Source organism: Psittacula echo (genome assembly GCF_963264785.1).
Source record: "Psittacula echo genome assembly, chromosome: 7".
Classification (NCBI taxonomy): domain Eukaryota; kingdom Metazoa; phylum Chordata; class Aves; order Psittaciformes; family Psittacidae; genus Psittacula; species Psittacula echo.
The window spans coordinates 61,274,893-61,285,745 of record NC_137740.1 but is presented as its reverse complement, the minus strand read 5'-3'; the positions used below and the strand labels follow the sequence as shown (position 1 = coordinate 61,285,745).

The 10,853-nt window shown below is 38.0% G+C and overlaps 1 protein-coding gene across 2 annotated transcripts; it reads left to right on the top strand.

Annotated features, from left to right (window-relative positions):
* The first annotated feature begins 779 nt into the window (after window positions 1-779).
* On the top strand, window positions 780-8,929 carry LRRC8B (leucine rich repeat containing 8 VRAC subunit B). 2 transcript variants are annotated; one of them, XM_080623320.1, is made up of 4 exons: window positions 780-835; window positions 2,257-2,355; window positions 3,054-5,212; window positions 6,202-8,929. In XM_080623320.1, exons 3-4 carry the CDS (start codon window positions 3,080-3,082, stop codon window positions 6,472-6,474), a joined length of 2,406 nt encoding a protein of 801 aa, XP_080479446.1. In that variant the 5' UTR covers window positions 780-835; window positions 2,257-2,355; window positions 3,054-3,079; the 3' UTR covers window positions 6,475-8,929. The 2 variants fall into 2 exon arrangements, with proteins under 2 accessions (XP_080479446.1, XP_080479445.1); XM_080623319.1 differs by lacking the exons at window positions 780-835; window positions 2,257-2,355 and having other exon boundaries at window positions 2,725-5,212.
* The last annotated feature ends 1,924 nt before the right edge of the window (window positions 8,930-10,853 follow it).

Below are 10,853 nucleotides of genomic sequence, written 5' to 3'. Positions count from 1 at the left end.
TTCAGTGATCGTTTTGACTTTTCAAATAGTTTGTCTTTGCTAAAAATAATGCTCTTTATACCTTTTGATCTCTGAATCATTCAACATACTTGTTTCTCAGCCTGTTCTTGGTAATTCAAGAGGGTCTCAAATCTTTCATTTTCGTAACAAAGTTGGAGTGAGAAGAGTTGACTGGGTTTAATTCTAGGCTGGAAATTAAAAAAAATGCTTTTAATTTTTCTGTCTATATTCAAACCGAGCATGTTTGGCTTCAGTCAAGACATGATCCAGACACTGTTTGCAGAATGAATGCCTTAGTTTGGGTGTGTTAATAAGTTATTGTGCTTTTACACCTATGAATTTATATTCAAACCCCAAAGAATTATACTGAAAGAACTCATTTTAAGGTAATTATAGGTTTCACAAGTTGAGCTGAAGTGATTTACAAAATTGTTAGTTCTTAGCTATGGTTAGAACATCTCAGTTATAGGGTTAGTAACTTCATGTAAGTGCAAAAACTGTTGGTCTTAAATAGCTTTTAGTGCTTAGAAATAGGACAATGACAAAGGCCAATACTTTACTTCAGGAAAGGCAGTTTTCAGATGGGGAACAAGTGATTGATTTGATTGGATAGAGCTTAAATTATTCTACTTAGTTCTTGTGAATCTAGTTAGATTGGTTTTTTGCTCATCAAATGTTGGATCTTTAAAATACTGCTGTGGGAAGGAGTAATGAACCATTGTTTTAATAAGTTATTGGAGTCCATATATTTAATGATCTGATGACAATTTCTTTTCTCTCTAGAAGTACACTGTAACCATCCTGTCCTTCAGCTGCTTTCCCTTGAGTGAGCCTGGTAAGTTTCTACATTCTACTTAAAGTAGCCTTGTCAATGCAAGAAGGGTTAACTTATTTTCAGCCATTCTTCTCCCTTTGAATGTGAATGTGGAGTAAGAATAAGGCTCTGCCTTAGTTCAGCTGTTGTTTGTCTTTTTATAAAAGCTTCCCAGTTCTGTTTGGAATTGAAATGTCCAGTACCTATCTATTATTAACAAGAGCCAACTTGTGCCCAGGTGGCCAAAGAAGCCAGTAGCAACCTGGCTTGTACAGGAAATAGCGTGGTCAGCAGAACCGGGGAAGTGATAGTCCCTTGTGGCCAAAGAAGCCAGTAGCAACCTGGCTTGTACTGGAAATAGCGTGGTCAGCAGAATCGGGGAAGTGATAGTCCCTTGTACTGGGAACTGGTGAGGCCACACCTGCAATCCTGTGTTCAGTTCTGAGCCCCTCATTACAAGAGAGACATCGAGATGCTGGAGTGTGTCCAGCAAAGCTGGTGAAGGGTCTAGAGAACAAGCCCTGTGAGGAGGGGCTGGGTGGGCTGGGATTCAGCCTGGAGAAGAGGAGGCAGAGAGAAAACCTTATTGCTTTCTAGAACTACCCAAATGGAGGTTGTAGTGAGGTGTAAGTCTCTTCTCCCAGGTAACAAAGGATAGGAGAAGAGGAAATGGCCTCAAATTACTCCAGGGAAGGTTTAGATTGGATATTAGGAAAAATTTCTGACCAAAAAAGGTTGTTGAGCATTGGAACATCCAGACCAGCGTAGTAGTAGAGCCACCATCCCTAGAGGGGTTTAAAAGATGTGTAAATGTGACATTCATGGACATGGTTTAGAGATGGACTTGGCAGTGCAGTGTTAACAGTTGGACTCAATCTTAAAGGTAATTTCTAACCTAAATGATTGTGTGATTAAGATAAACACCGAACATCCCCATTCCTTTGTATCTGTACTGCTTAACAAGATTTCTAGGATGTTTTCTGCAAAGCTGGTAGTGTCTATGGTATTGCCATTGACACTGGATGGTTTATTGATTTGTTTTAAGGCCTCTGTTTTTGAGAACCTTGCCTTTCTGTCAAACCTTGGTATATCAAAATTACAACTGAATTCTATTTCATGAAGTACTGCATATTGCAGACCTTATTTTCAATAGTTATTTGGCAGAAAAGAAAAAGGGATTACTTCCCAGTTGAAACAGGACTTTCTGTAGGTAGTTTGCTGGGTTTCATGTTAATGTGACTGTGCAAAGCTTTGACATCTTGTTCTACATGATCATGTCTTGAGCATATTTTGTTCCATTTCGTGTAGCTGTAGCAGTGCAGAGCTTTGCTACATCCTGATGACTGCAACAAGGCAGCAGTTCTAATGAAAGCTGAAATGTTTGCCCTTTATTTAGGTGAAGCAATTAAAAGTGAAATATATTGAATGTTTTCTCCATCCAGAATGAAGACAAATGTAAAGATGGCATGTCCAAGGAATTTTAAAAGGTGTAGACCTCCTGACTGAGCAGTGCTGAGTATTTATTCTCTTTAATTAGTAAAGTAAGTATTAATAAAACCTATGCTGCTGGGGGTTAGGTGTACCATTTGTGTGTGTATATATATATATGGCAATATTGGACAATAACAGGTTAGGTTAGCTTCACTTTCATTCTGTCAGTATGCTTAATGCTCTTGATGGGAGAAGATGGGAATTACATGTAAGACTGTATAAAGCAAAACTGTTTTTGTGGGAGTTTTTGTGCATTCCTCTTTAATTGGGTAGCATGATTTAATCTTGTAGAAAATACTAAATTACAAGAGCCATCATGTTAATATATTGCTTTGATTTTGGGATTCTTCTTAAATAAGAAATTGCTTTTGCTATATGTTTAGGATGCTGCTAAAGGGCTGCTGATACTGTGCCAGACACTTCCTTAACTTACACCTGCTTGGGTTTCTGAAGAGTACCCAAATGTTTGGTCAGAATACATTTGCTCCTAATCTCTGATGCTATTTTCACTCTTCATTTAAACTTTTGCATTCCAAGTAACTTTCCTTAAAATAAATAAGATGATGGCTAGAGTTAGGTGCCAGCAGTTCTTGGATCCTTTTGCTATGCTCTGAATGCTAGGGCATATGTTACCAGTTTAAAACTAGGGAAACATGAATAAGCTTCAAGTGTTTAATGGTGACAAAAATTGGCTTTATCAATTCTCTAAGATGTCTTTTCTTTCTTTTTGTTTTTTTTCCTCTACCAGCTGCTGTTCTCTCACAGGTGAAAGTCATGATCACGCTAACAGAACTCAAATACTTAGCAGATGCCCAGTCATCCTACCACATACTAAAACCATGGTGGGATGTCTTCTGGTATTACCTCACCATGATAATGCTGCTAGTTGCTGTGCTCGCTGGGGCTCTCCAGCTTACTCAAACCAGAGTATTGTGTTGTCTTCCTTGCAAGCTAGAATTTGACAATCATTGTGCCGTGCCTTGGGATTTAGTTAAAGCCAACTTAAACATGTCAGCTAGCTCTACAGCACAGATAATCATCCCGCTTAAAATCCAGAACGATCTCCATCGGCAGCAGTATTCCTATATTGATGCAGTATGTTATGAGAGAGAGCTTCACTGGTTTGCAAAGTTTTTTCCATACCTAGTGCTTCTGCATACCTTTATTTTTGCAGCTTGCAGTAATTTCTGGCTTTACTACCCTAGTACAAGTTCCAGGCTTGAGCACTTTGTAGCCATTCTTCAGAAGTGTTTTGATTCTCCATGGACAACGCGTGCCCTCTCAGAAACAGTTGCCGAGCAGTCTGTGAGGAAGTTGCCAATAGCCAAATCAAAAGCAGCAATTTCACCACCTGGGAGTTCAGTAGATATAGGCGCCAGCAGACAGTCCCTGCCATATTCCCAACCTGGCTTGGAACCAACGGGGAGAGAAAATTCCTCAAGTGTTCTTGACAAAAAAGAAGGGGAACAAGCTAAAGCTATATTTGAAAAAGTGAAGAAATTCAGAGTACATGTTGAAGAGAAAGATGTCATATATACAGTGTATATGAAACAGATTATAGTGAAAGTCATTGTATTTGTAATAATAGTAATTTATGTCCCCTACTATTTATCATTTATTACACTTGAAATTGATTGTGTAGTCAATGTTCAAGCCTTCACAGGCTACAAAAGGTACCAGTGTGTTTATTCACTAGCAGAGATTTTTAAAGTCTTGGCTTCCTTTTATGTTGTTTTAGTGATCTTCTATGGCTTAACTTGTACTTACAGTTTGTGGTGGATGTTGAGAAGTTCACTTAAGCAATACTCTTTTGAAAAGCTGAGAGAGAAAAGTAATTACAGTGATATACCTGATGTGAAGAATGACTTTGCATTCATTCTCCACTTGGCAGATCAGTATGATCCTCTTTATTCCCAACGATTCTCAATATTCCTGTCTGATTTGAGTGAAAACAAACTGAAACAGATCAATCTTAACAATGAATGGTCAGTGGAAAAACTGAAAAATAAACTAGTAAGAAATTCCCAAGACAAGATTGAGCTCCACCTTTTCATGTTAAATGGTATTCCAGACAGCGTCTTTGAACTGACAGAAATTGAAGTCCTAAGCCTGGAACTTATTCCTGAAGCCAAACTTCCTTCAGCTGTGACCCAGCTAATCAATCTCAAAGAACTCAATGTCTATCACTCATCGCTAACTATGGATTATCCAGCAGTCAGTTTTTTAGAAGAGAATCTGAAAACGTTGCGCCTCAAATCTAGTGAGATGGGAAGAATTCCATTTTGGGTCTTTCATCTAAAAAACCTGCAAGAATTGTGCTTAACAGGATATTTCATGCTAGATCATCACAATTCCATATATAACGAAAGCTTTCAGGGGCTGAAAAATCTCAGATCCATTCACTTAAAAAACAACCTTTCCCGTATACCTCAAGTGGTTACAGATCTGCCTTCTTTACAGCACTTGTCTATCAACAATGAGGGAAACAAACTGATAGTGCTAAATAACCTGAAGAAGCTGCTCAACCTGAGAACCTTAGAATTAATTTGCTGTGACTTAGAGCGCATTCCCCATTCCATTTTTACCCTCAACAATCTGCATGAAATTGACTTAAAAGAAAATAATCTCAGAACAGTAGAAGAAATAATTAGTTTTCAACACCTTAAGAACCTTTCTTGCTTAAAGTTGTGGCATAACAGTATTTCCTATGTCCCGGTGCAGATTGGTGCATTATCAAACCTGGAACAACTGTATCTAAATTATAATAATATTAAAAATGTTCCATTGCAGCTCTTTCTTTGTAAAAAATTACACTCTTTGGATCTTAGCTATAATAAGCTAACCTCCATCCCTGAAGAAATTGGTTATCTGACCAATCTGCAGTACTTGGCATTGACAAAAAACCACGTAAGTAGAACTTTGAGTTACTACTTCAATCAGATACTGACTTAATCTACCATATTTTTTCTGGAGCAGCCTCTGCTTCAAAATGCTTTTGTGATGTTCATGATTAAAATAAACCTAGTAAAGCTGGAAAAAGGGGTAGTGCTTGTTTAATCAATATAACTTTGGTGTTATCAAAGCTTGTATAATACTAAATACTACCCTGGTCTGTCACAGCTTAAGGGCTCTGATCCAGAGATAGATTTCTGTAGTCATCCTAAGCTGTACTATCTTTCCCTGTGGCTGTCTATCCTATGTAGTATTTTAATGGTAGTGAACAGTGTTCAATTGTTACTATCAAATGTCAAGCTGAAAGCTGTAGTGAATCAACAGCTAGTTGACGAGCAGCTCAGCTATCTGGGAAGAGGGAAATCATTATGGCTGTAACCTCATTAGCAGCCCTGAGCAGTCTGGCTTATTAGTATCGGGCCCAGGCTTGTGACTGAGGGCTTCTTTTGGGGTTTGTAATTGGTTTTTCACTGGTGAGGTTGGTTTTGGATGGACTAGAGTTACTACTGTACTGTGCAGGTAACTGCTGGTACAGGTTTCACAACACAGAAGCTCCTAATGTCTCTTCACAATCTATATTTTTTCTTCATTAACTGATTCTTAGGAGATAGTAGCCTATTTCTCCCCTGCCACCTGTGCATGCACATGTTTTGTACACACTTCTGCATATGCACACATGTATGTGCTTCCCCTGCCATGCTTATGTCTTCTGCCAAGAGCTAAGCGTCTTAATGAAACAGCTGTATAAAACCATTCTAGTGTTCTCAAGCAATTTATCCCATAATGATAGAAACATTACAATTTTCCCGTTCCTTATCCTTCCATAAACTAAGAGGGTTGGGGTTTTTTACTCTAAAATGTAACTGGGAAATGTTAAAACATGCAGCTGCATGTATGCTAGCAACTTCTAATGTGGTTTTTTTGGTTCTATTTTCTTTTTCTAGATTGAAATGCTGCCTGATGGATTATTTCAGTGCAAAAAGCTGCAGTTTCTTCTTCTGGGAAATAACAGTCTGATGAATTTATCCCCTTGTGTGGGTCAGCTACTGAATCTTGTTCAATTAGAGCTCATTGGAAACTATCTTGAATCACTTCCTGCTGAACTGGAAGAATGTCAGTTCTTAAAGAGGAATAGTCTCATTGTAGAAGAGCGGTTGTTAAAAACACTTCCACCCCGTGTAAGAGAGCGTTTGCAGGCAACTTCAGATAAGTGCTGAGTTTAAACTGGAACCCTGCATCTTTGCAGTCTGTAAGCCTGTGTATCTAAAGGGCTCCATAGGTGAAGTGAAAGAGAACAGTTTCCAAATCAGTCTTAAACTTAAGTTCATTGAACTGAGTTGATTGTATTGGAAAAGTTTACTTAGATTCAGAAAAAAAATGCAGCCTTTAAAAGGTAATCATATGTTTGAAAAATCTGGAATGCGAACTCTTGGTTGTCTTCTACTGATTGAAATAACTAAATGTTTATGATAATATTGAAATGGAGGAATTGATTGCCTGGCTGTAGTGAGGGTGTATATACTTTTTTCCTATGGGAATTCTTTTCTGTTGATAGTGATAATTTTAAACAGCTTCATCTTCTGCCACATGAGGTCTAAGAACTGTCCGGAATTTGTGTCTGAATGTGAACTCTTCACTAACTTAGAATACATTAAATTAAGAGTTTAAACTATTTGAGCAGTTCAATTGTGTGGGTCATATTGAAAGTAATTTTTCAACATAATTTTAAAAGCTTTTGACAAGTACTGAGCATAAATTCTATAATTGTGGAAGTTGCCATTTGAATTGTGCTGTTAAAACCAGTTGGACAAAAACACCTAAAACCAGTTTCAGTATTTTGTCTTAAGACTAGTAAATACAAATTGAATTGTTGCCTAGAAATTGGGAAGAATCAGAAGAATCAGTCACAACTGTTGTGCACATGTATGAGACAGCAAATCTTACAGTACTGATCTTCATAGGTAATGATGGCAAATACAACACAATCTAGTTACAGGGTTGTCTTCTGTATGTTGTGAGCATCACAGGTGTTAGTGTAGTGTATGTGCTGTTTAACATGCTTTATAACTTCTCATTACTGGCTGCCTCAGTCCTCCATACGCAGTTACTGTATTCTGGTGTCTGGGGAGAGGATGAATAAAGTTGATATTAGTGACAGACACAGTTAAGCCAAATAGTCGTGCAGCTTATACTTGGGAGGGGAAACCAGGAAGCATTATAAGCTTTGCCTCTTCTAGGGATATAGTTCCATAAATCATACTGATGGCACGAGCTCTTATGCCATCCTTAATACTTGCAAACTGGATGGAAATAAAATGGTTCCTGACTTCATTCTTCTGCTGTGCGCTCTTTTATTGTATTGAGGTCTTAACTCATGATATTTAAACATGTTCACAAAAAATATAGGTGGTGCTCCTGGGCAAAAAAAGGAAGCATGCTTTCCAAAAACATATTTGACTTTTTGTTTTAAAGTTTTCAAAACCTATCTCAATAATGGGTTAAATAGGTAAGGTAAACTATGTTCTTGATGCCTGTGTTCATCAAATATGCATTCCAGTTTGTAATATCAAATCATCACAGATAAACCAGTTTTAGTACTAAGACTAGTTTTAGTCATCTCTTGCTCCCATCCCAGTGTCTCTCTTGTGGAGAGTAAGGTTTACTTGGAATGAAATGCCAAAACCAAGTCTGCTCAACATGGAAGTAGGAGATGTCTCTGCAGTAGCAGTGCAGGAGATGCATATTTGTTTACTGTACCTATGGCATTCCAAAGACCTTTACAGTTAGAGCACTTTTCTTCTCAGGGAACCAAAATGTGGTAAACCTCCTGATTTTTATGTAGTTCTAGAAATGTTTTGTGTAAACTGGTAAGTTGTGTTTATGTGCAGACTTGTGTTGCTGGAGCAGTCTTACAGCATCTGTATGTAGCGCTTCCAAACTTTTTCAGCTAATCTTGAGTTGTTTAATAGTTCCATAGGAATTGACATGGTTCACAAACAGAGCTAGTTGTGATAGATGTGATGAAACCAGAGAACATTGGTGTGCACCCCTGTGTTGTTAATAATTGTAGTGGGCCTGTCAGGACTTTGTAACTTAACACTGCAGAACGCTTTGTGCCAGAACTTGACACACAAGACTTGCAGTCTAGTGGCTTTTAAAAAATGAAGCAAGCATTTGCTTTAAAGCTTTTTTCTAAATTGGGAAGCAGCATTCAATAAGTTAAAGAAGCAAGCAACTGGCTTGGCCAGAAACTTTCACTTCTTAGCAGTGCAGCAGTCCTTTTCCATAACCAACAAAACTGATGTAGGCGAACAGTGATCTTAAATGCACAGTTTGGGCTAGTTCTGCCAGTGAAATAACAGAAATAACTGGGAGAGAGGTACTTCATTTCTAAATTGTGCAACCTCAAAGGAATCCATAAGAATGTAAATACTGTTTTATACAGTAAATGGGTTACACTTCTTTTGCAGCTTTAATATTTTTTTCACTCTGTACCCCCTCAAGGGCTGGATTTTTTTCCTGCATGTTGGAGTGTTCATAAAACACCCAGACAAACCCCAGAAAGCATAAAGACTAGAGTCTCTAGCCTAGCTTTCAAACCACAGTGTGCCTTTATAATCTATCTTGTACCATGAAGCCCCAATCCTAGTCCTTAGAATTAAGGGTAGAGACAAATATAACAGAATTTGTAGAATTCACTTCAGCCATAACCTTAATATTCAATATTTCTTTGAAATGAGGGGCATCTCAGAGAATCAACACATGAATCCACTGTCAAGCTTTGTACGATAAGTATTGTTGGCATCTAGTCTTTGTATTAAACAGTTGCTTCCAATCAACAAAAGGCTTTGCAACTTGTGTGTGTTGTGTGTAAGAACTTTGTATTGTGACCTTCCATATCGTGACCATTTCATTTGAATAATTAAATTTTTTTGGCATTAAAATTCTACGAACTGTTCTTTATTTTCCATAGGAGATGTTGCATTTAATGCAGAACTCGGAAGTCTGCTTCCAGCTGTCCGCACTGATGTGCTAGCCTGCTAGCTGTAGTTGGGAACCTGGGTTTAGCTCTGTGTTTTAAAGATAAAGGAAAACCCCCAAAGTGCAAGTGATGTTATGTATTCAAGTGCTAGCTTCTTATCTTTCGAAATAAGAACTTTCCTAGTGAGTTTTAACGGAACTGTGTCCCTTTCTTCTTGCGGATGAAATGAAATAACTAATTAAAAAAAAAATGACTTTTGGTTAACCTGTTCTGAGATGGGAGTGTTAGTAAAATAAGGCAGGTGATTCTTCTTAAAGCTCTTCCATGTTCCATGCTCCTGTAGATCCATGTATTTTGTTTTCATGGCAGATTATTGTAGTTCTAATGATTTATTCTTGTAACCAGTAGATTTGCATCATGCTAACCAACTTCCTTGGTATGTAGACTTCCCATCTTCAAAAGTGTGACCTGAAGTTCATTCTGTAATCACTTGTAATAAGTGACTCTTTCCCTTTTTCCCTTTCCACCCCAGTAAATGCTGGGATTATACAGAACAATATAGGAACAATTGAAGAATTCTACTAGCAAATACTTGGCTTCAAATGCTGAAAGGAGAAGGCAGTGCATGACATCCTATGGATTGGTTATATCAAGGATTTTACAGAACTTTGGGTATTTCTAGAGATCAGGAATTAATAAACTCTTGTGCTTTATTTGGCCTCGTTGGGTGTGTGAGTCCCTCAAATGTGCAAGCACTGTAATGTGTTTACCAGAGGGAATCCAGAGACTGTGTGTTTTACTGGCTGTCATGATGGAGCTGACAGCTAAAGTAGGCTGTGGCAACAGAGGACGAATTGTAGTGAGCTGATAGGAAGAAGCAAGCAGTGATACTGAAGTCCTATATACTTGTAGGATACAGCCAGGAATTGAGAATTCCTGTGTCTGGGGAAGCTGCTGTGCTGGCATTACATGAAGAGTTTATCCCAGTCCTCCATTGCTAGGACACATAGGTGATGGAGGGGAAATTAGCAACCCACTCCAGGGCTGGACTGGCATTTGAAAGGGTTTAAGCATTAACTCATTCTAGTGTCTTTAGTAAATGAACTATTGCATCTTTGTGTTGTTGCTTCCTTATGTTCCCTCATTTACATGAATATCTCTTCTGTCTTTATCCAATGTCTAGTAACTTAAAATCTAGTTTTATAACTTTGTGCAAGTGTCCTCTCTGCTTGGCAGGACCTGGGTAAAAGATTTCCAGGCAGTGTGGATATGCAAGCCGTATGAATTTAACACTTGGTGAGATGAAGAAGAGAGGATGAAAAGTGGTCAACCTGCAGATAGAGGTAAAAAGAATAATTGCTCAAAGTAACAGGGAGTTGTCTAAGGAATCATTATTACTACTTAGCCCAGTAAAGCTATTGGTAAGTATTGCTTGCTAGTATGGAGCTTAATACAGTGAGGTATTAGTCTATACTGCTTGTGGACATGCTGTGAAACAGTCACTTTTATTACTTGCTATTGCTTTTTACCTCTTATGAGAACGCTATGTATAAAACTACTGCTACAATTTACAAAACTTATAAAAGTTTGAATAAAACTTTTCTTTGCCCTCCT

Excerpts from the sequence above, each read along its gene's own strand:
- LRRC8B (XM_080623319.1), top strand. The coding sequence starts at position 2,981 with ATGGTGACAAAAATTGGCTTTATCAATTCTCTAAGATGTCTTTTCTTT. Across the intron at positions 5,213-6,201 it reads TGGCATTGACAAAAAACCAC|ATTGAAATGCTGCCTGATGG; the intron begins GTAAGTAGAACT and ends TTCTTTTTCTAG.